We start from the raw sequence: 24,870 nt of genomic DNA on the forward strand, positions 1-24,870 counted from the left end.
TATGTGGCTCTTCGTAGCTTATAACAAATATGACCAAAAGTGTAAAAAAAAAAAAAAAAGTAATGTTTTTAATTATAGAAGCAGAGGGAAACATAATTTTCTTATGTTTTGTAGGACATTAAATTTCCACAATGCAATGAGACTACAAGGTTCTGCTCTTTTGTGTTATTAATCTGCTAACCACCTGCTTTGTTTTAAAATAGGTTACCCTTTGAAATATGAGAAAACCCTAAATTGGTCTCCTTCTACTAACAAATTGAATGTTTTGCCATAATTGTGAAAGTTTTCTTTTTCTTTTGTAAAACCAAGAAAAACACCTCAACCCACCTTTAGAATTAAAATATTGTTTTAATAATAAACATCAATGCCATAATGTTTTGATCAACATTGATAGAAAAAAGTCAGAAAGCCAGTTCCAGATCGGCAGTAAAAGTGAGCTACTTCCAAGCTGAGCGGCAGAGTTAGTACTGGGGTCTGCGACCTGTGGCTCCAGATCTGCATGTGGCCCCTCCAATGTGGCCCCTCACAAACCTTGACCAAATAAATTAGGAAAAAATGAGCCACTAGATACAAAGGCAATATGAATGAGTAAAAATTTTCAGTGCTTTAGCTTTGATTTGATTACAAATCAGTTGAATTTCAATTCAACAAATGTCACCACAAGGAATATTAGAAGATGGAGTATATCTATAGGAAGAAATATATACTCTAAATAAATAGATTTTACTCAAGGCAGAATTTTTTGTTCCTTGTTTTAGAACTTTAATGTTTTTGGTTTTCCAAAGCTTAAAAATATAAATAACTTATTGTAGTTTTGTTATTTTACAATTAAATGAAAAAAGTGAAAGTAAATAGTTATAAAGCTTGAAATTCTAACTTTTTACAATTAGGTATAGTATTAGACACTTATTGATTAGTTGAGGCTCTTTGGGTTGCATAGTTACTGATTCTAGCGTTGGTAAAATATTAATATAACAATGTCTCCCCCACAACATTTGCTCAAAGTAAAAGTGAGATGAAACAAAACACATGGCAGATGTAATAGGATGGTTATGTTTACTACTCTAATATAAATATAATTTTTCAGTAAAGTAATTTAACTTGCCTGAGTAGTTTTCGAGCAATGATTATTTTCACTGGTGTTCTTTTTATGACATAGTTCGAAAGTGTAGTCAACTGTACTTCTGATTTAGATCTGACTCGTTCATACAGTAAACTGCAGACTTCCTCTCACGGACATTAAAGCTGCAGATGTCAGAATAAATATGTACCTTTCTTGTGGAAATGCACTTTGCATTCCTTGCTCTTCTACCATTAATCATGTCTGAACCCTTAAGTTTATTGAGTGACCCCTGTGTCCAGTGCTGTCGGAGACCGCTACACTGCACATCAGGACCGACCCTTTAAAGATTCATTTTTAAACTTAATATGGAAAGGCACTGCTAAAGCAATCCCACAAAACTTTAGCTTTGAATTGATCATAAATAGAAATAATTCTTGGTATTTCATGATATGAAGACATTTGACCTTCTGTGAGGGTATGTTAAGTGTCATCATGGTTCGTTTGAGGGGGCTGAACACTTCTCCAGGGTCGAGGACATGCAGAAAAGACACGGGGTGTGATTTGTTAAATGCGGGACACCCTCTTGTATTGTCCCAACAACATGGGGGACATCTGGCACTGGCAATGCGGCCCACTGTTGAGGTCTCCATCCGCTTTCTCGAGCAGTGAGCTGTGCAGCATTGAAGCACTGCCTGCACATTCTCATGCTAATACTCGGAAGGCAGGAGCAGATGTGAACCATTTGGTTCTGTTCTTGTCCACTTGTTAAGGAATTATGTGCTCCGTTATCATTATTTCTCTTCTTTTGTTCTTCTGTGTGTCATAAAAAGTGATTTTTGACCCAGGTCATCTTCTTTGGTGGCCTTACTCAAGCTGAAAACAGCAGTGATAATGTTGAGAGACTTTACATTAAGGTGTGATGCTAGAGTAACAATCTGTGGTTAAAAAGTGCAAAATAAACATTTAATTTCATGAGTGAGACTTACTATTAAGGTGCAGCTATGAGTATGCTGTAATATGTGTTAATACCCCAAAGTTTTCAATTTTCACCCCATAAAACTGTGTCAAGGTTTTGTAATGTGTTGCCAATCAGAAGCCTCTAATAATATCAATAGCCAGAACAACATTTCAGGAGTTATGTTTAGGTACGTCACTATTGCAGTAAATACTGTTTGTCATTTAAAGTTTTAAAAATTACATATATACTAAAAATCAGCAGATTTGATACGCTAGTCAATGCTGTTAAAGCCCGTGCAAAATGTTATGCTCATGATTTTAAAATATTGTATCTCCTACTTTCCATCCATTTTCTAACACCCTTGTCCCTAGTGGGGTCGGGAGGAGTGCTGGTGCCTATCTCCAGCTAACGTTCCGGGCGAGAGGCGGGGTTCACCCTGGACAGGTCGCCAGTCTGCCGCAGTAACTCCTATTTTTTATACCTATATCTGTATGTAAAGGGAACTATAAATAAAAAGAAATTTAAGCATTAAAAAAAAAAATTAACGAAAAAATAAAATTATACTGCACCTCATTTAAGCTTGTCCATACCTCTCTTAAATTCATACATAAAAAATATTATGCACATTAGACCATGGCTGAGTGCGGGAAGCAGATTTATAGGTGTGACCATTTCTCCTCTCAGCCCGCATTGGAGGCCTGGCAGAGTTCACAGCTGCTTATGATTCTGTTTGTGGACTTAAAGAAGTCTCAAAATATCCTTGAAATCAACGGCACTAGAGGAAAAACAGTCTAAAAATAGTGCACATTCAAACAACTGTCAAGATCTAGCCGTGCAAGCATGCAAGTTCATTCTGAAAACAGACTGCAAGATGCTAAAGAAAGACTCCAAAACTCCCAAAGTGGTCATCAGAGGATCTGCAGTATGAAGATGCACACCTGTACCATCAGAGAGAGTTTTACAAGTTTAGCTATCATTGGAGAAAAAGAAATCCTTTGCTTTTTGAAAAAAAATCACAACAGCCAAACTAAGGTTTGTTACAGACAACAAATAGAAAGGGGAGAACATTATTTCAGTAATCCTTGCCTTTGCATTTGCTGTCTCTCCCAAACTTTAGTTTGGCTGTAATGCTCTGGACTCTGCAACACAACCATGTTTTTTTTTTTTTTTTTTTTTTACAGATCTCTTCTATTTCCTTGATCCACAATAGTGTATTCTTTAATGTGAAAGATGTTTCTGTAGTAGCAACTTCTACTTTTTGTCTACATTTGGAGCTTGAATTCAATGCCTGCAGGATTTCCTTAATATTAAAACGTAAAAATAAATGTATTTTAATCATTCAAGAGTATTTTAGCTTTCTTCTTCAAGTCTATATTCATAATTTTAACTTTATGTACTAATTTCACAAATTAGTGAGCTTATCATGATCTCCACCCACCTGGAAGCTTATTGGTTGTTTGGTTCGCTCTTCTCCCTCCCATTGGTCAGGTGCCGTGTCAGTCATGGAACTTGACGTGTGAGACAAGTTTACAACTCTATACACGTGCAGCTGGTGAATCGGGAGCATCCTACATCAGGAGAGAGGCGCAGACTATAACCCGAGTGTTTAATTAATGCACCTCCACTTTCGCGGGGTTATCTTTGTTTCATTTAAGGTAGTTCTGCCTTACATGTCAAGTTTAAGTCCCATGTGTTGTTTTTGGAGGGTTTATGCTCCACATCGCAGTGTGGATGAAGATTATTTTCGCACTTTTCTTCATGGAAAGTGGATTCAGTGATGTTCGCTTAGCATGGCTGTGGCTCCTTCACCGGAGCCGGTATGGCTTTTAGCCTCATCCGCAAACTGGACGCCCCGTCCCGAGGCATCCCGTCCAGGAAAGCGGTGGTCATGCTGTGCTCCCTCCTCGCCCCTCTCATCCTCCTGCACCTCCTCACCGACCGCTGCGCCTCGCCTTCGCCGGTCAGAGGCTCTCCGCGGAACAAGCGGCTCGTGAGCGAACGGCGCGCTGCTGGCCACGGGGTCGCCGAAGGGGCTACAACGGCTGTGCGAGCGGGGCCGACGGTTTGGCAGCTTCCAGAGGAGTTCCCTGCTTTCCCGCCGCCGCAGGACCTGGTCGTTTCTCCCAGGTTCGCAGGTAAAATCAGCCCGCTCGGGGAGGGGAGCAAGAAGCTGCCCCAGGCTCTCATCATCGGGGTGAAGAAAGGAGGGACCCGAGCTCTGCTGGAGTTTCTACGGGTACATCCGGACATCAGGGCAGTGGGAGCGGAGCCGCACTTCTTCGACCGTAACTATGACTACGGACTGGAGTGGTACAGGTAAATATGTACAAATAATATAGTTTATGCTGACGAAAGAAAATGCACTTACTTAAGTTGTCTAATTTGTGTAAATGTTCCTCAAGCTTAAATGAAGCAGAATATTAAAACTCTAAAATGAATTCCAACCTATTCCAGGATTTTTTAAAAATGTCCAAATCTGATTTATAGATAAAATTAAAGGTCTAAAATGGCCAGTGAGTAATGTTTTTTTCTGTATTTAATTAGCTTATATCTTGCAAGCAAAACGTTCCAATTAAAGCATGAGCGCATATTCTTTTGGAAAAACCTTCAACTTCATTATTTTTTCATGTCTCAACAAATCAAATTGTCCAGATTTGCAAACAAGAGTAAATAAAATCAAGTTTTTACAAGTGTAACATCAAATTGTGATATGAAAACAGCTAAGTTAAAAGTTGCGATTGCCCAGAATAAAATGTGCATAAATGACACTCGCATGCCTTCAATGTGCTGCCTCACTATAGAGCTTTATGACCTTATTAACCGTCCTGATACAGTTATCAATGCATATAGTTTTGAATACTGTTAAATACCAAATTAAATTAGAATGTTTTTCATTTTCAAAACTGTTTCACAAATTAAGCACATTGTTTAACCTTAAAAAAACTATTTATTTTTAATGGTTTATGTACAAAGTTTCAATAGATCAATATAAGAATAACCCAACTGTGTTGTTGTGGGTTATCCTAATATTTCAGTAAAGCTCTAAAAAGTAATGGTAACGAACTGAATTAATATAGCACCTTTCCAGTCATACTGACTGATAGAGCTCTACACTACAGCTAGATGCACGCTTTCGCATTGACAAACACACACAACAATATGGAGGTTGGATGGCAAGTTGGGATCAAAGCCCATCAACATGTGACAGGAGAAACTGAATCAAACTTACAACTTTGCAATTTTAAGACATTTAGTCTTAAAGCTACAACTGCCAAAAAAAAAACTAAACTAAACTCTGCAGTAGGATGGTAATGGTTTCCAGTAGGATTGTAGTTGTATTTCATCAGACTCTTTCATATTCAAATAAGGATGGATTTTTTTTCTTATTTATTTGAGAGTGGCTAATATTTCATCCCTCCGAATTTTTGCACCACCCCCTTTCTGCTGTATTGATTTCTTTATGGTTTTGAGATACTAACCTAACATTAGCCTGCTTCTTCTCTTCTTTGATATGACTCTTTGATCATTTGTCCCTTAACTTGTTTTGTTTGCAGCTCCAGTCAGTCATTAGAACATGAAAATAGTGGTTTTGCTGCTTCTCCAAATAAGCACTTTGCTTTCAACATCGTAAATATTAATAAGTTCCATTGTCCAACTATGTTGCATTATGTTCAATTCTCTTCCCTTAACGTAAGTTATGGACTGTGTCTGTTTTGGCTTGCCATTCGGTCAGAATCTTTGGGAATCTTTGAAAGGAACTGGATTATGCTGTTCTGAGCCATTAAATTGCCACAGTGATAGATAGTGTTTTTCTTGTGTTTTATTTGGCCTCCCATACATCACTGATAAAGACATGTCACAGTCCAGAAATCTTTATTTTGAATCTCAACTCTCAGAAGTAGCCTAATTGCTGCTGAAATCAGCACAGCCTGTTGATTTATTGAAGCTGCGTTGGCTCTGGTTTTATTAGATGTTATCAAGCGGCTCATTTTGTTTCACATTTCAGGCTTGACCACCTTTAGCTTCTTTAGTCAAACCCCATGGAAACAAACTTCAAGCCAGTTTTAGAAACAACCAAGGGAGGAAAAACAAGTAGTTAAAATATTTTTGATAATTTGTGGTTCACATTTTCTCTGCTGAGTCAGAGTTTGTGTCAAACGTTTCTCAAAACATTTGTAACCTAATTTTTTTTTAAACCTGTCATGGTAAGACACACACATGATTTAATTATTTGTTCTGTCGTTCTAAATTTTCTGCAAATATTTTTTCCACAATTACACCATTATACATATCCTGCAGATAGCTCACAAGCTAAATTGTTACAAAATCAGATATGTTCCTAAATGCTAACAATATTTACACAAAACTTCAAAATGATACACTTGTCTACTCTACAGCATTTAGTCACTAGGATTTTAATTTTTACACTAGAGCAAAAATATTGTACCTATGAGTGTTAAAACCTTTTTGCCATTTTTCATAGAAGAGTACGGTACTAGTAAAAAAAATGATAAAAACTGGCCAATTAGTTAGATTATGAGCTGCTTAAATGTTGCTCTTAGTTTGCTACCAATATTAGAAACAATGTCAACTGGATGGATGGTGTTGCTTGATTCTGTGAAAGCCTGCATTTCTTAGCAGCCAGAAACATGGAAATACTATTGATCTTTCTTTTTCAGCCTGCTGAACAACAGTGGGCAGCAACCTGCGGGGGTGGGGACGATGCCATGTCACCGTGGCAGCTCAGTAAAATAACTTTAAAGTGATATGTTGGAAAATGTTTACGATTCTGAAATTGGAACATTTTAAGCCGGTCTAGGTTCCCCTAAAGGCTTCAGGAAGGTTGGAGTGAAAGTGTTTTTTTGTTAACCAGAAAGGTTAAAAACTTGTTCATGGCTTTTGCAGTTTGTTTTTGCTTTTAGAGAAACAGATTCCACATAAATACACATTTACTCTCCCTTAATGTCTCCTTTTCCTCATGGAGGAGTTTCTGTAGCTCATGTCGAATTTGTGATTGATTTCATCTGTCACTGCTGAAACTCTGTGAGTGAGTGTTGGTGTGTTCACATTTCTGCAGGCCTGTGGGGAATAATGGCTCTTCCTCTCAGTGGCTCTCTGTCTAATGGGGCATTGCCGACATTGCGGCTCTGTTATTAAGAAGGATTAGGGCCATAATGAAAGGTTACCTGAGTGTCTCAGGAGGTATAATTCACCCTTTTGATTGAGTTAACACTACGCACAGCATCGCCTAAAAGCCCAGAGACCAAACTTTTACTCTCGTTCACCAACAACTCCCTTCAGAGCCCCCTCTCACTCCCTCCCCTTCGCTCCCCCTAAACATTTTGGCTTTCTCCCATCTCCCACTCACACACCGCCCTCTTTGTGCCTCGCTGAGAGTGAACATTCTCTTTTTGCCATCACTCTTTCACACTCTTCTGTTTACCTATTCATCCATTGTGGGGTTTTATATCCATGAGGGTCCCATCTATCCCGAAGAGTTGCCAAGATTCTCTGGAATTTGGATCGCGGCTCCGAGGACAGACCTCCGTGCCGGTCCACCTTAATGCTGCCCATTAAAACAACAAAAAGATCCTTGAATTAGAAAGAGGAATAAATAACTGTTAGAAGAACACAGTCCACTCAGCTGGAGTTCATCTTGTTGGCTATTCACTACAACGCCTGAGAGTCCTCCTGTTGATGGCTCTTGTGTTTCTTTTTTTCCACTAAGATTATGATTGAACTTTGTTCATTCTGAGTTGTTGGTTTGAGGGCATACAAAGGTATTTTCTTGTGCTTCACTGGTGCTTGTCGAAACCAAGAAATCGGTCTGATTGCAATGGCTAAACCAACAAACTCCTTGACAAAGTTGCTGCTGGGCTACAGTTATTTTAAGAAACTCTTAAAATTCCTCTTCTGTGGTGTGGTATGTTTATGAAACATCTTCTATGTGATTGTTAAAAAGCTGAGCGTAAGGATGCAATTACAAGATTAATTTAAGGCTTTATACACTTTGTACCCAGGGAACCAGGAAATGTAAAGGGGTCAATTTATTTTTGAATCCAAAATAATTTTTTGAGAACGTTTATGTGTTTCCTTGAAGTTTACTTTTTTAAATCGAAATCAAATTTCAGATGCTTCATATTGTTTTGAGTGATTTTTTTACACACTAAACAAAGCAAGTATCCAGTCAGTTGGTGTTACATTTCACCGCACATTACTCTGTGTAACCACACACACAACCTGTTCTTGTTCCGGCTTTTGTTGTGGAAATGGACACGCCAAGCGAACAAGCAGGTCAAGCACAAGCACTGTGAAGTAAGGCGGAGGTCCGTGCAACAGAGTAGTAACTATTTGTTTTTGGCCGACTTGGGTTACTGAACACCCAGGCTTTCACCTGTCCTTCAGACAGCTAAAGACCGGTTGGATTAGGCCTCACCTGATCCCTGAGTGGGCTAATTACGCTCCATAAAAACATGTATGACCACACAAAGAACAAACTCAACTATATGCGGATGTGCTTAAAAAGGTGACTAAAGTAAACAGGTGCTTTAGAGGAAATCTGTTTTCCTATGGTTTATAGGAGTTACATTTTTTATGTGATTTTTTAAAATTTGTAAAACCAGAAAAAAGCCCAAAAAATCTATATGTTTGTGTGGAAAATCCTAAAAATCACATTATCTTAAGCTGTACCGTTCCTTTAACAGTGCAGGTACTTAAGACGGAGTTCTGTAATGGTAAAAAAAAACACAAAAAAAAACAGTTCTTGATTATAAATGCAATGACCCAGTGTTGACTTGTGATTGCAACTGCCTTCTTACGCAGATCTTTTTCCCTCTGTCGCTCCGTGATTAGTGCCGCCAGACAGTTTTAGATGTGGATAAACTCAGAGCAAATTAAGGATTTTATTTCTGATTTTCAAGTATAACTTAAGATCCAAATGTAATTCTTTAAGTAAGTAAAATTACTGGAAATCCATAAGAGTTTTCTAAAAGCCATTACAGTTTTTTTTCCCCCCTCTGTAATTGTTACCGATTCAGCAGGTTGGTTTGGCCAAATGTTTTTTTTATTTATTTTTTTTATAAAAAGACCGTTTAGAGTTGGTAGAAAACTCATAAAAAGCAGCATTAATTCAATGTTCATCTGTTGGCTCTTTTATCTGGGCGCCTGAGTTTAAACGTCCTCATCTGCTGTTGATTCGTATTTCTTTTGTCGTTATGTGAAGTTCTGCAAATTGTTGGAAAGAATGACACAACTCCAACTGGGAGAGGTTATACATTAAGACCTTGTGTTCGTCGTACAACAGGAATGTTGTGTTCATGTTATACAAAGCTTTCTGTAATTTAATCAGCCCCTTGGAAATTTTACAATACTTAAATCACAGCAGTAAAAAAAAAAATTCCTATTTGCATGTGAGCATTGCTTGTCTAGTGACTGCTTTGGTGCGAAACACACAGCAGCTGCAATTGAAGACTCAGTCCAGCAGAAATCCTTTTTTAGGAACAATTTCTGTGAAAATATAATCTTAATCTAATTAGCTCTGTGATACTTTTTATTTCCATTGCTGTTTTTCAGAAGGTTGAAACTGAACATACTAACTCTATGATCACATTAACTCATGTTTATGTGTAGGTTTTTAGGAGTGTTCTTAGTTTTCACAAATCCTTTAATTTTGGCTTCACTTTTATATAAAAATATTCATCTGGAGGTGGATTTTTTTGTAAGATAGTTTCAATACATCATTTAATATCTATCATGCACAGATATAAAAACTAGGGACATGATCTTAGAATTCTTTAATTTGTTTGTGGTTTGATTTAAAGCTGCTGCCTTTCTCAATTTTCTATTACGTTATGGACGTTAAAAAATAAGAATATATCAATAAATGAATAATTTATTCGCAAAGCATTTCCACAGATAGCTTTTAAAAGTGATCTATGAAATAAGATAAGAGAAAATGTCATAAAACTCAAAACCACGGGAGGTAAAAACATAAAAGCAAGCAAATATGCCTGAACTGATGCAAGTCTGAAAAGACAAGAAAAGGCAGGAAATACATTTAAGATGAAGAAGTATTTTTAAACCTAAGCAAATGCCTGGATAAATAGACATGTCTTTAACAGATCTTTTTCATAATCTTCTGTTTAGTCAGAAGATCCAATCATTCACAGCTTTATATATGAGCAATAATATTTTAAAAAGAAACTTAAAGTGGGAATTAATTAATTAGCCTTAAGAAGGTGGGAACCTTGATTGGACCTTTTATGGGAAACAACATAATTTATTGAAAGTGACAATGAAAGTAATATTTAAAGAGAAGACGAATATGAATTAGGATCTCAAATTTAAATTTGAAAATCTCTATTAGGGCAAATTTATGGCAACCTGGAGATAAAAGCAACAGGCTTTCAGAGGAAGGCATGTATTTAGAAACAGTTACTATTCCGTGTGAAAAATTGGGACCCATCCACCCAGCCTGGACCCTGCAGTAATATCTACCATAAATTCACATTGACCGTTATAAAAATATGGCTACTGAGATATTTTTGGATATTTGAGTCAGTAAATGTATTGAACTTTTAGTTGTAAAATGTTTAGGAATCCTATTTATGTAGTATTTTAGTGAGGGGAAGACTCCAGAAACATTTGAAATAGTAGGAAAAAAATATTTTTAGCAGACTAACGTTTGGACGTTTGACCCAAGTCAAGGTCAGTTTTAATTATGACATCTAGGAAAGTTTTTAAACATCATGAATTTGACCCACTGAAATACCCTGTGCCCTAAAGATGTGTCAGTTTACTTGGTATTGATTACACAAATTACCAATCAGTTTGAACATATTCCTAGTTACTGAGAGCTTCCCTTTGAAGTTGAAATAAAATTTTTCCTGAATTTAATTTAGCAAATTTCTCAGGTAAAAACATAGAATTTAAGTAATGTAATATGCTTATTTGATCTATAAATAATAAAAAAAAGTTTTCTACATATTGCACATATTCTACATATTATATTTTACAATAATTGCCTCAGATTTTCTGGAGCATCTGCTAAAAGCAGCAGGGTTTTCCGGGGCAGGTGGAGCGGAAGGTCCAGACGGAGGTGGAGGAGGTCGTGACAGGGGTTGCAGAGGGCACACACTCAGTGGACGGGAGGTAATGTGATCACCAAAAGACCTCCGGAGCATGAGCTCAGAGCTGCCTTTGGATTGTGAAAGTGATTATCGGGGGTATAATTGTACAGCTTGGACGCTCACCTCTTGCTGAAGGCATGCAGACCACAACCACGGCGCCCCATCCCTCTTACCCCCTTTTCCCCCCAACTCCTTGACCTCCTCCGCCCCCCCGCCGACTTCTCTGCAGCTGACCCTTGTAGGCCCCATGTTGAGGAGGTAGATGGAAGCAAGGGAAATATCAAAAGTAGTGCCTGTCAGCAGCTGCCCTGTGGCATCCCGAGAATCTGCCCTCCAATGGGTGGGTGAGGACAGGCAGCAGGTGCAGACCCCACCTGGATCTCCACTGCTCACACCTGATGCATTCACCTGACACACCTAAAATAAGACTATTTGTTGTCTCCCTGAACTGGGAGGCCGGTGTCCTGCTTTGGTGCAGATATTTCAGGTGTCAGGGATCAGCACCTCCTGGGGCTTTGATGAACATGTGAAGAAAGGAAGGGTGATTGATCAGAGTCAGGAGGGTCGTCCAGAGGGCTTCAGCCGACCACAGCAGCCTCGGAGCTTGCAGCGCCAACAGATGGTACGCCGACACTGGGATCAGGTTACATTGTTTCTAGGATTCAGTTGTTTATTCACTTTTGGGTTTATGTGTACACAAGTCGGCAACCTATATGACCTGGTTGTGTCTCAGCTTAGCAGCTGTTGGCCTTTTTATGAGCTTTCAGTCGCGACTTTATGAGGCATTTATTCTGGGATTCATATTTCCGAATGAGAACTTGAGGTCAGTTTCTTTTTTTTTATTGCACTTAGCATTACAGAGCTGTGTATTTTTGTACAGTCAAGCTGTGATGGAGACTATTGTTTTATTGTATTGTGTTGTGTCTGAAGTTAAGATGTGTGACCTTTTGAAAAGCAATTGTTTCACGTCTGAAGCTCAGAAAGCTATTTTCAGGCAGCATACTGTACCTGAAGCCATCACTGTATGGCAATTCTCTGAATGTCATTGATGTTTGTTTTTTTTTTTCTCAAATCCATCTAAACCTGCCAAGTAATGTTTTCTAACAGTATAGCCTTAGGCTCTCTAGGGAATAGCTTAAAGAAGAAATCAAGATTTTTATGTACTATATATAAAGTTAAAGGTCAATGGTGGTTAAGTATTATCCTTCCTCAAACAACCTCTAGAATTCATGCATAGTAAGACTTTCAGAGGATTTGCCAGAGAGCATCAGGATTTCAAAACGGTGAGGCCAAACCATGTTATTTGGGCACGGAGGGGCTCGGTAAATGATGTATGGATGGAGCATGTATGTTTTACGACTCTCTGTGGTGTGGATTGGCGGGGTAAGCCTATGCCTTAGCGTGATGGATCTCTCTTTCCCATCTCTCAGGCTGCAGCTTTATCACAGGAAAGGGAGCTCTCCACATTTTCCACTAAACAGGAGAACAGTGAGCCACAGAAAGAGAGAAGACCAATCGCTGTGGAAATCTTGGGAGCCAATGAAATGAAGGAAACCCTTTTCTCCTCTGTCCACCATTTTATATTCCTACTCTGGGATCTTTGTCGATATTTAGTGCTGTGATAAATGAAGATAATTTAAAAACTGGTATTTTATTCATGCTTGTTATCTTATTCTGTTATTAAAATTAGTCTGATCACCAAAGCTATTCAGTTTGACGGGGAAAAAACCCCCAAAACCTTAGAAAAACATACTTTTGGCAAGTTCACACTTTAGTATGGAATTAGTTTATTAACTCATAATCTAATCAATGCCTCAATATAACAAAAATTAGTCAACAATTATTGGCTTTTGCTTTGAGTGATCAATATTACAAATAAGAGCTAATAAATGTATGTATATTCCTCATAAATAAAATTTTCTTAGTCATCATTAAAATAAACACTTTTATTTATTGAAAATATAAATGAGAACTGCTAATCTGAGAAAGTCACACACACAAACACACACTGTTGTTTTTGCCAGAAGGTCACTCCCACTGGAAAGGTGTTAGCATTGGCCCTAGTCTGGTGAAATATTAAAGCTTTCTTAATTTCTAATTTAGCAAAGTAAGAGAAACTTTGACATTTATTAACAGGCATTTAAACCACACTCCTCCACTCGACGCCTTTGGAAGCCATAAAAACATTCATATTTTTGACATTTTAGGGCGCCAGTTGCATGGAATAACATGTTATTTTGGCCAGACCCCAAAACTGTAGTAAGGACTTTTTAAAGTGACCTGGAGAAAAGCAGTTGGAAAAAGGTCAACGGTCAAATCACAAATGTCTGTGTGTATCACAGGTAAAGCATTTTGTGTAATTGCTACTCAGAGAAGTTCCTCACGCCAGCTCTTGATGTGTGTTCACTGAGCAGGAAAGTCTTTTCAAGTGTTTTCCATGAGCTTATTGGCTTACGTGGATTTGTTTTCCTCTCGTGTCTGTGCTTAAAGGCATGGACGCTGTAACATTCACAGGGTGAATGCTACAGCGTTGCAGCTGCCGGTGTGGTGATAGGATGGCAGCGAACGGCGCTTTCAGTCTTCTCCATCGGGGGTTCCGGCCATGCCAGTTGCTTTGGCAGAGTCTGCCCAGCAGACATGGGTAGAGGCTATGGCAGACGACACCTCAGGCACAACCCTGGTTTGACTGCCCAACTTCTGTCTACGTGCAGCACACTGCAGCAGAGCTCAAGGCGTGTATGTGTGGCTCTCTGAGTCCATTTGAGGGGGATTGGCACTTTTTTGGCACCGCCACCAAAGAGACCAACATCCTTTCTTTCAGATGTTATTTTCAAGCTTTCAGCACCTCCATATCCAGCGTATTCTGCATATTCCAGCTACACTATGAACAAAGACTCTCACAGTAGTGATGAGTGAAATAAAACATGCTGAAGATTAGGGTTTGGCATCAGTAAAGACCACCACTGGAAATCCTGTACAATTTTTTAAATATCTAATAATGGAGGTGGTGAATGGAGAAAGAATGACAGAGTGCCACTTAATCTGCTGCGAGAGCTTTTCTATTCAAACAGAAGCACCGTGGATCTGTTGCATGTGCGGTTTGAAAAAGCTACCTGATTCTTCAAATAGAAATCCAGCTGTTCAAACAAAGTCTTTTGTTTTTCACGTGTGAGTGGTTGCATTTTATAAAGCATCCATTCACTGTATAAAATAAGATGTCCCTCAGCAAATGATCAAATAAAATTTATCACAAGCACAGGTTTAGTCTTCTTTGTTTTCCAGACCTCAGGTCAAAGTTTTTTGAATCCCAACTTCAGTCTTTCAGATCTTTTACAGTTTATTATTATTATTATTATTATTAATAATAATAATAATAATAAAAACAAGCATGCAGACTCTACTAACTACCACCGGATGTCAGGCGGCTTGATTAAGGGGAGGAATCTGTTAGAAATTGAGTTTGCCAACCTGGACTTGCTCGTTGATAGATGGAGTGCAACTGCGCAACCTCTGCCTTTTTTACATAAAGATGGAAAAGGGTGATAAAGGGGCCGTGTAACAGCAGAGCCTGTGATTGATGGGCCCGCAGGGGAGTGCAGAGAACCCACACAGTAATTCAATTAATCTTAACCTGAACACTAGTAATTGCTACTGTAACTAGGTCTGACTGTATATTAGGCAGGAAGGAGATTGCTGTCAGACGAGCATGTCCAACTAATAGCAGAAGGAAGAAACATGCATGGAATTCTGCTGTTTTTATGCCATTATTCTCTAGCCTAAAATTACGTTTTGCATGCAAATGAGACATTTGAGGCACTTTTTCTTTCTTTAGTTGCAAGCCAGGAATTGGAAAATGAGGATAAAAAAATCTGTACGAAATACGCTGCTGTTAATTTTTTAATAAAATTCTAGAATTGTCTCTGACAAAAATGCTCCTGTTAACAATATAATCCTTCATTTTTTGAAATATCTTTTATCTCAGAATCACATAAGGAGACCATTGCCATACTCATAAACAGTGTCTTGTGAAAGTGTTTACATACCTCGAACGTTTTCATAACAACACTATAAACTTCATTGTGCTACACTAGGCTTGTATGTAATAGACCCACACAAAGCGGTGCATAATTACAAAGCAGGAAAAGGATACATTGTTTTCATATTTGTTTATCATAAACCCCTGAAAAGCATTCTGCATTCGGTCCTCCTTTATTTTGACACCCCTAAATAACATCTAGTGTAGCCAATTGCCTTCAGTAGTCACCTAAATTGTAGAGATCTACGTCAGCTATTTTGTGAAAGTCACAGAAATTTGTCTAAAAAAACACAATTAAACAATATTTAAAGCTTTAAAATTCTCCCAGAATGATATTTAGTCCAGCAGAAAATGGAAAGAGAATGGCACAACTGGAAACCTGAGTCGTTTTTGTTTGTTTTGTTGGACGGGTCTGAGCATTAGTTCTGACAAAAACAAACTTAGTCTTTGATTGGCTTCCGCGATCAAATTAGCCTTCTGTTTCTGCTTTTCTCATGTCCAAAAATCCCATTAAACTCTACAACAGATCCTTTCGGATTGTCAGAAATCCTTCGAGCAAACGTCAACGTATTGATTGTTTCCTGGAGGATCCCTACAGGAGTTTGGAGGCGTTTACCAGGAGACAAAGAGACGATACTTTCATTTTATGCACCCCCTGGAAATTAGATACCTTGTACATGTCATATACTGTAAATCAACTTTACTGTAAAATCTATGTTTTCTTTCTCTCCAGTATCTTTTTTTTCTTTTTACTAGACACACCTCTGCTCTCCTTTCATGTCTTAAAATTCTTTCCTCTAGGTAGATTTTACAGCCGTAGTGTCTGGTATGAGATCTAAAGCGAGGAATTTGTAATAGCATGCTTTGCTAGTTTTTACATAAATGCAGTAATTTTTTTTATCTGTGCAGTCGGCTGGTTCTGGATCCGCCACAGTCAGAGGGAACTGCTGCTGTGACAGCATAGAACCTTGTGGGACTTGACATGAGACCGAGACAATTTAAGCATCAAATTTGCGGTGGGGTCGGGGGTTATTATGTAATTATGTTGTCAGGCTGATTGTTTACTTTGACATCTTCGTCCCACATAGGCACGTCCTCGCCTGCAATCGAGGCATCAATAAGGAGGAGGAAGCCGCTTATTTAGCCACCAGCATAGACAGATGCACCAGATAAAGCATTTAAACTCCTTCCAATAAGATGATACGCGTGCAGCTTCTGCACCTCCTCAAACAGACCTTGCATTATTTATTAATTTAGCCAATTAGCAGGACTGAATTATTCACCCAGCTGCCTTGATCACATCCATTAACACCACTGTCATCTCATGTGAGATTCCTGCTACCTGGTGGAGACATTTGGCTTACTCCCAGCATTCTGTGCTGCACTGTGCTACAACCTGTTTTCCCCCTCAGGACAGTCTGGGAAACCTCTGGCTATAATGGCCACGTCTCAGAGGGAAGTGACCAATGATTATTTGCTTCCGATGTACTCAGAGTATGATAGCTGTCATCCGGGCCAAAGCATCCTGTTTAGTTCACCTATCTTGTTTTACGCATACATACATTTAAAAGGGACTAAAATACAATGTATTTCCAGGAGACAAACCAGTTGTTTTGTTTCAAGATTTTATTTACAACCTGTGCTTTACTCAACTTGGCTCTACATTCAACAGCTGACACCTCACATCGATTGGTAAGATTCTCATCTACAAACAACAGCATGGCAGAGAGCATATGCATTACATGGGGATGTGTAAACCTTTCATCGTGTGATAACCTTGGGTTAAAATTACTTGGTTTCACTATATTATTATACAAACAATTTCAAGCAAAAATGTAACAATGATTTCATTACTTTTATTATACTAATATTTTATTACAGTGATTGTTGCAGTGATGATTATATTTATTTTGGTTATTATCCTATACTGTAGCCATCTAAATTTATCATTTCAACTTTATTTTTTTAAGATTATCAGGGTTTACAAATCATCATGTATTTGTTCAGCTTCTTCCACTCATCAGGTCGTTCGCGCAGAGTCAAATTTTTCTCGGTGTCACAGTAAACTGGTCAGTAGGAAACGGTGTTCACGTTGAACTTTTTTGTATGCAACACAGCAGTGATAAGGTTGAGAGTCGGCGCAACCAGTGGTGGCTGCCCTGGTGGCATCCATTCAGATTGTGCAAAATTAAGGAATTTATCACATCCTAGGAAATGCAGAAAATCCTGTCTATTATGAAATCTCAACCGTCAGTTGATAGTGTGCACGGAGTCCACGCATCTCACAGAATAAACACAATACTCCTGAGTATGATGGGGCCTTGGCGTGCTGTTTCTCTGCCCAAACCAAGTTGCCTTGTTTTCCCTTTCTGAGGCATGAAAGTGAGCAGAACCACCACCAGACTTGACAATAGTCCTGAACAATAAATCCCAAAAATTACAAACAAAAAAGCCTGCCAGCTATAATTAGAATCCATCACATCTCATCCATCAGTCATCCTTTATCTGGAACCGTGTAATCTTCGCTGTAATCTTTGTTGAATAGGAAATGAGGAAAAACTACAATGACTTAAAGTAAACTTATATCCATGGACATAAATCATCCAAAGTAAAAGTAATATTAATGCTTATCATTGTGATCCTTTTTGTTTAGCTTTAAACCAGATGTAAATGAGGTTTTCCCACAGCTTTAAAAAAGTGCTTGTCACTGGGATTTATGGGGCCTCAAAATGCTGAACAAAACCTTTTCCTGTTTTTATTGTGTTTACTGGACACACAGGCAGGCCCACCGCACATTTGATAAAAAGTGATTTATTATCTTTTGCTTATCTGGCTAATTGATGTCCCCCCAGGTCTCCCTGGCAGCAGTAATTTCATTACACAAACAACTTAGAGAAGTTTGATTAATACAAATGAGAGTGCAACAACCCCACTAGTTTACATGTTAACCTACACATTGGGAGTCATGTCAGTTTCACATCGACTCAATCTTCATTCTGCTTTGACAATTAAAAGAAACAGGAAAGAAGGCTGAACTTGTTACTCTGCTCATCCACCATGAAATACTGTAGTAAAACTGTAAATACATATGCACTTGTGCATACATATTGTGTAAATACACATTGTGTAAATACATATGCACTTGTGCATATGTTTGTGTTAAATTTCTAAAAGTGAAAGTTTAGTAAGCATCTACATTTAATTACGGTTGAATCTGTGAACTGAAGACTCAGATATAAAAGATGGAATCCATGAAAACTGGAATCTGCAACCTGTTGTTAGCATAAACAGCCAGTTCAGATTTTTTGCACATTCCAACTTATTTTCTTAACAAGTCTATAACAGAGATAAAAGAGCTGCAGCTTGATCTAATGCAAATAGTAGTTTATAATCCAATACAAAATGGATAACAAAGCCAACCCACAAATGTTCACCAACACATGTCTATTTTTTTTATCTGATTTATACTTATTTCAAAACAAAGTGCATCAAAACACATTCTGGTTGTTGATATACTTGTACAAAAGTGATATTTTTCAGTTATATGCATTTACTCAACAAGACAGCATTTTTTAAAAGTATTTTCCCTCCCAGTCAGAGCCGATTAAGGGAAAATTGGCCGATTTTGACTACTTGCTGAACGATCGTATAAACAAAATAAATCTCTGAGGTAAATTTTTGCCTAAAACTAAAAGTTTAGTAAACATTTCTATTTATATAAAACTGGTAACATCTGGATATGCCTGTTGTAATTGGAAAGTATGGGTCTTGCTGAATTATTTTCCGTTTTCTTCAGTAAATATATATCAACTCTGTATCCTGGAGGCTTATTGTCATTGCACAGTCTGGTCAGCTCAATGTGTTCCCACATGAAAAGCTAAGTTGTTTCCATCTGCCAGTATAATACAAATACTCTTTTTAGCTCTGAACCAAATAAAAAGGACAGATTTATTTATGCAGTTTTGCATCTAGACTTCAGAAATCTTGTGTGATGAATGAAAATTAAACTATAAAAGTTTATGTGGTTCCCAGATTCTAGATATGGTCCCATATGACATTCTCACTATTGCATGGTTTTTCCTTACGAGCTAATTGTTTTAATTTATGACAGAAACCCACAATAGTACTTTCTGCTGCTAAAGTATAGTAAAAAAAAACAACATTTACTTATAATTGACACAGACTGGTGGAGTCGCACTTACTTCGCAATGGTGGAGTTGTGTGCTTTTACGAGATTTTTTTGTGTGGTTTTGGAAACTGACGGTCTGATGGGACAACCCCCCTGACCTCGGTTCTCCGCTGTCCAACCGTGACATTTACTGCACTCTTCCTGAGCATTGCGCTAAGACCACATGTGGGTTAATTGGAGAAAAAGTTTCTCGGCCTTTTTTCAGTCAGCTGACCAGCAATGCACAGCAACAAGTGGGGTAGGGGAAATATGGCATCTTTGGACAACTCATGTCACTGTACTTTCTCTGGCTATTCATTAAAAAGACCATCATGTTTCAGAATGGTATAATGTAATTTTTTTGTGTCCGTGTAAAAACTATACATATTTTTATAACAGGCCCAGGCATACTGTATTTCAAATGCAGTGTATATTTAGAGAGGGATGTTCAGTTTTTGAGTAAAGAGTTACGCACAAACTTAATGTTGAGTACCATCATAATGAAAGCTATGTGTTACCTTGGCGTTAACGTATTATGGGTCTGTTGCTGTTATTTATTTTAAGATCCTCATTATGGCCCTTGTAACACTGGTGTTTACAAGTCAATATCCATGAGTTTGTTGGCCTCCAGAGACAGATGCATGATCGGACTTATTAAATTAAGAGCTCACAGTATCATCCCTGGTATATCTCCTCTCATTGTTAATGTTCTTGTTTGTTTTAATCATCTAATGATTGGTGAACATTACTGGAAAAGCTTAAACATACATGGACAAACTCAATGACTGTTTCTGACGTATAATTTATAACATTGATATTTTCCATTTACCCCAGCAGCAGTGAATATTATTTTTCACTGCCCAGTTTTTTTCTTTAAATTTTTTTTGATCCAGCATTTCTTTTACTTTCTTTCTTTTATCAAGCTTGCTTTAAAACAGGGTTGGCTCAGACAGGGCATAAATCCAGCAGGAGGGATTTCCCCCTCGTCCACAAAGCTCCATTCTTTTTGGCAGTCAACTCCCAGTGTGCAAATCCAGCGCTTCATGTTGCCCTCTTGAATGCATGTTTTTGGAGAGCAAAAAAAATGGAAGAGCTCTAATACTCAGGGTTAATTTACATGAATGTAGAGATAGTTTTTACTACCAACCAGACCATATGCCTGTGTGGTCTTTGCTACACCTAGAGGACTTGCTCGTAAACCAAAACCATGTTTGCAACAATATTAATGTATGTTTATTCTCTAGGTTTACACTTCAACTGCAGGCTTCTAATGTAAATGCAAATGTGATTGAAAGTAGCTCATAATAGCCTCTATTCCACTGTCATGAATATGAATTGCATTAATATGCATTTCGTTTTGGTTTGCCGCTGCTGTTTGTCTGCACATGTGAATAATCATGCACACTCAGCCCCTCCTCATTATGGGCTTTATGCTATATTTATTTATTTTCTAATTGTGCTTTGGACTGACCATATTTCTTCACACCACAGCCTTTATCTGTATTTAAGGCACATCTGTCATTCAAGGATGGAAGAGTTTGACTCAGTAATAGTGCAAACAACAGCCATTATCCCTCTGCGGAGCACTCTCTCAATGTTAATGTGTTTTTAGGACGATTACATCAGTGTGAAATATTGAAAAATAACCCACTGATTGATCACATGAATCATCAGGGCTGTGTCCCCTCCTCCCTTGAACACCTCATTTACCATCTCTGTGGATAATATTCCAGGGCACAGCCTACAAGCAATCACCTGCTCACACAAGCTGTGGTTTGGGGGTTGTCTATGTAATCAGGTGGTCCTTGGTGACAATTGGACCAGTCTTTACTGACTATAACAGGAAAACAGCAGCATGGGCCTTAACTCGGTAATGCTTCCTAAATACATCACAAGTTTATGAGTAAAAAAATGGAAGGCAACATTCCTACTGGAGGTAACTTATAAGCTGTAGCTGATCATGTGTGAAAAGCCTTCAGCAAATTTATCATTTGACACTGCAGGTAAAATGTTCATTTGTACTTTTAAACTCTTAGCGCTTAAGTATATTTAGAGCTTTACTGGTTTGTCTTTCTACTTACCTTACATTTCTTACCAGTGGAGAGTTAATAGTTGAAATCAGCGACAGGGCAGTGAAGGAAGCTACATTGCATCAGTTTCAAAGGGGATGTTACAGATGTTACAATATCCATTGGTTTACAGATAATTCAAAATTATTTACTTGAGTAAAACAATCCAATTGGCAATAGGTTTTTAATCATTACTTTGATAACAACTTAACGGTTTCATTGAGTCTGATGTAGGAAAGGAGAGATATAGACTTCAAATTTGTTGAGATTTCTTGTGTAATTATGACATTTGCATTTCTTACTGGTTTGACTGGTCTGCACTGTAATTGCCAAAGATGAGAGATATACAAATATATTCCCATTATGGATCTTAGGAAACATATGAAATTAGATTTTCAGGCACCATACAGAGTCAGAGAATAATGGCATCGTTAAAATAAATGTATGATATTTCAAAGGAAGTGAAAAAAAATGACTTGAATTCTTTAAACTTTGAAGATCTTACTTATGTCTTTTTAGCACTGAAAATCTTGTTAAATTTTAAGCGGGAAGAGGAAAACATCCCTACAGTATATCCATTGTCCAAACTTTAGAAAGGAGGTTATGCCTTGTAATTACATTCTATTTCTAGATCCATTCGTCTTTCCCTCCAGAGAGCTGACAGGCTAAAACATTAGCACGTTGTCAGCGTCTCCTCAGACGCCGCACTTCTCCATTGCCCTTTATATTAACTTCCTCCAACTCAGCTTCCCAGATAGAGTTACCTCTCTGGAGCCTGGGGAGAAAGAGGAGGTGTTTTCCTGTTGCGTGGCCGGTTTAGCAGAGCCATGATGGGGCCTTCTGCATTCTCACTGGAGGTTTGTTGGATTCTGGGTCACAGTCCTTCCCCGGGTGCCCGCTGGCTGCACTTTGGCTGTTCTGTGTCGGTTTAGCTCCTGTGACATTCCACATTGGGTCATTTTTCACCTTTTCTATCAGCAAACAACCTGCTCTCTATCCCTCCCCACCTTGCTGGCACTGCATGCAGCCACAGCAAGCTTGAGGCAACTGTTGCTGATAGCAAAGCGGTCTCGACACCTCTGCATCACCTGTTCGTTATGCATAACAGTGCTGCCTCAACAGAAACGAGCTGCGTGAAGTTCCATTTTCCCCAGGCTATTTATTTAATGGATAATGCAGGGGACGCAAAATGGAAATAACGCATTCGACCGTGTCTTTAACCCCGGCTCCTCCCTGCATGCCTTCCTGAACCGCATTTCTTCTCACCCCCAGTGAGCATAAATCATTTGGGTAACTTATTATCACCGCGCTGATTATTTATTCTCCAAGGAAGTTTGAGGAGAAGCACAAAATTTCTATCAAATATTAAAAGTTACCAGGGTGTGTAAATCTTGATCTGTTTCTGCCTGTGTCTTTGGGAGCAGAATCTTAGCGAAAGCTTGCTGAGATTGTTCAAGCATGTTGACATCAGAAGAAGAGATAAGTCGGGGAGCATTTATACATGCTAATCTTGGCCCTGCTCTGCTTCGTCTGCGGTGCAGGGATAGCAGAAAGGGGTTCAAGCTTTTCCCGGTGTGCTTTGGCCATGGCTTGGCTCTGAGATGAGAAAAATCACTCTGATGTGCCAGGCGCTTTGTATTCTGAGCCTGGGAGTTGAAGGATGCAGACAGGAGGAAAGAGGGAGGAGGCAGAAAGAAGAAGAGACAGTAATCACTTTTACACTCCGTGATATCGGTGTACACCTAACCCATAACTCCATCAAATATCTCCCACCCGCCCCCCCTTTCAACCTCAGTCTAAACAGAAACTTGATCTTCAGGGTTAGCCTGTACTTCAAGGCAGTTTTGCTGTCTTCCTAATTTTTTTATGGAAAGCTTACACTCTGGACTCCATGTGCTCCCAAAAGTGTTTAAATTTTACTGTCAAATATTTGGGTTTCATTATGGTGTAACTATCAGATTTCAAGTAGGAATTATGTTCTACTACCTTCCTCGTTCTTCTGTCTATAGATCAAGAAACACTGGGCTGAAGGAGAGCAAAAACTAATGAAATTCAGGACGATGGCAACTGAAACCTACACCAGCTCTCTGCTGTGAGGTAGACAACGGCGTCTGGGAGGAATGACGTTCTGGGTTCACAGCGAACTAATCTGGCAGCCCATCTAACTCCAGCACTCTTGGCTAAGAAGTTACCTGACTAATTTTGGCTTCTATATGCCAACGTTTGTGCAGAACAATGAAGCCCTCTTAGAAGTAGATCTATTTTAGAAAATCCCAGGCGGTTAGCAGCTCTCTGTACTACACCATCGAGAATCAACCTGTCAGGTTTTTTGCTTTAATTAGGTGTCGTACCGGACATTGATTTTGAGTGTGGATGCGCCACTGTAGTTTTATCAATGCATTGATATTCTTATCTGTGCTGTGGATGTGGGATGAAAATACCTGGAGATAAAAGCAGACACATTGAAGTTGAGGGCTTGGCAAGATTGAAAATGACATCGTCTCCACAAGCTTTTCTTCTTGTTGAAATATGCATTGTGTGGTAAAATAAGGAGACAAATTGTCTGATGTAGCACCAAACACACACGCATACAAGCACACACATGGAAACAAACACTCTCCACCACACCCAGCTCCTCCTCTTTTCCTTTGTTTTTCTTCATTCTTATGATCCATTATCATAAAATAGAACAGACTCCACTATCATCCACTTGTACTGAGCTGTGGGAAGCTTTCAAATAGCACCATGCCACATCTGCTCCTTTGGCAAAGAAATAAACTTTTCGTTTCCTAATGCCTCCTAATATTTTTACCAGCTGCATTATACAACAAACATTTCCAGACATCTAATGTAGAGGGGTTTGATGTGTGCTACATAGATAATAGCTAAATACTGATGGCAATCCAGGAGGTTTTTTGGGATACTGATATTTTAATAATGAAAAATGTACTGTATATTTTGCGGTTTCAAATCATGCCACGGTCAAAAGAAAGCTATTGGTCAGCATTTAGCCTATTGCTGCAGTGAATAGAAAATTAACATAAGAAGCTAAGAAGCTGTTTTAGTTTAGCTGGATTAATGAACACTTCTTAACATTACTAACACAAGGCTCAAGGAAGACAGTAGTGGGCCTAATGTAGACCCCTGTGGGACCTCATAACTTGTGTGTGCATGTGTGGGTTCTTTCCAGGTGCTCAGTCTTGATTGAATTGATAAAGTGCTCTAGAAGTACAGGCCATTTACCATTTAACTTTTTTTTCCCTCCCTTAAATTTAAAATTTAGGAGCTAATCATCTAAAATTAGTACCAGCCAGTTATGGAAGGCAAAGATCTAAAATCAGACATGAAATCTGTGATTTGTGCTAATTGTCACCTAGAGAGAAACATTTAGCGCTTTTCTCTGTTTTATGCCTAGTTTTGCTAGTATTTTATTATATACCTATCAAAT

The 24,870-nt window shown here is 38.5% G+C and overlaps 1 protein-coding gene and 1 long non-coding RNA gene across 2 annotated transcripts in view; one reads left to right on the top strand and one right to left on the bottom strand.

Moving 5' to 3' along the window:
- Positions 1-370: 370 nt before the first annotated feature.
- Positions 371-3,833, bottom strand: LOC114151677 (uncharacterized). The gene is made up of 3 exons (XR_003596983.1): positions 3,692-3,833; positions 3,460-3,589; positions 371-531 (listed from the first exon to the last, which is right to left on the bottom strand). It is a non-coding gene; the product is annotated as an uncharacterized LOC114151677 (long non-coding RNA).
- Positions 3,587-24,870, top strand: part of LOC114151676 (heparan sulfate glucosamine 3-O-sulfotransferase 3A1-like) — a 33,998-nt gene continuing 12,714 nt past the window's right edge. Inside the window, exon 1 of the mRNA XM_028029020.1 lies at positions 3,587-4,337. Coding sequence (XP_027884821.1) covers positions 3,841-4,337 — 497 coding nt within the window. The 5' untranslated portion in view covers positions 3,587-3,840. The remainder of the gene's footprint in view (positions 4,338-24,870) is intronic.

The sequence above is a fragment of the Xiphophorus couchianus genome, chromosome 10 (genome assembly GCF_001444195.1).
Source record: "Xiphophorus couchianus chromosome 10, X_couchianus-1.0, whole genome shotgun sequence".
Taxonomy (NCBI): domain Eukaryota; kingdom Metazoa; phylum Chordata; class Actinopteri; order Cyprinodontiformes; family Poeciliidae; genus Xiphophorus; species Xiphophorus couchianus.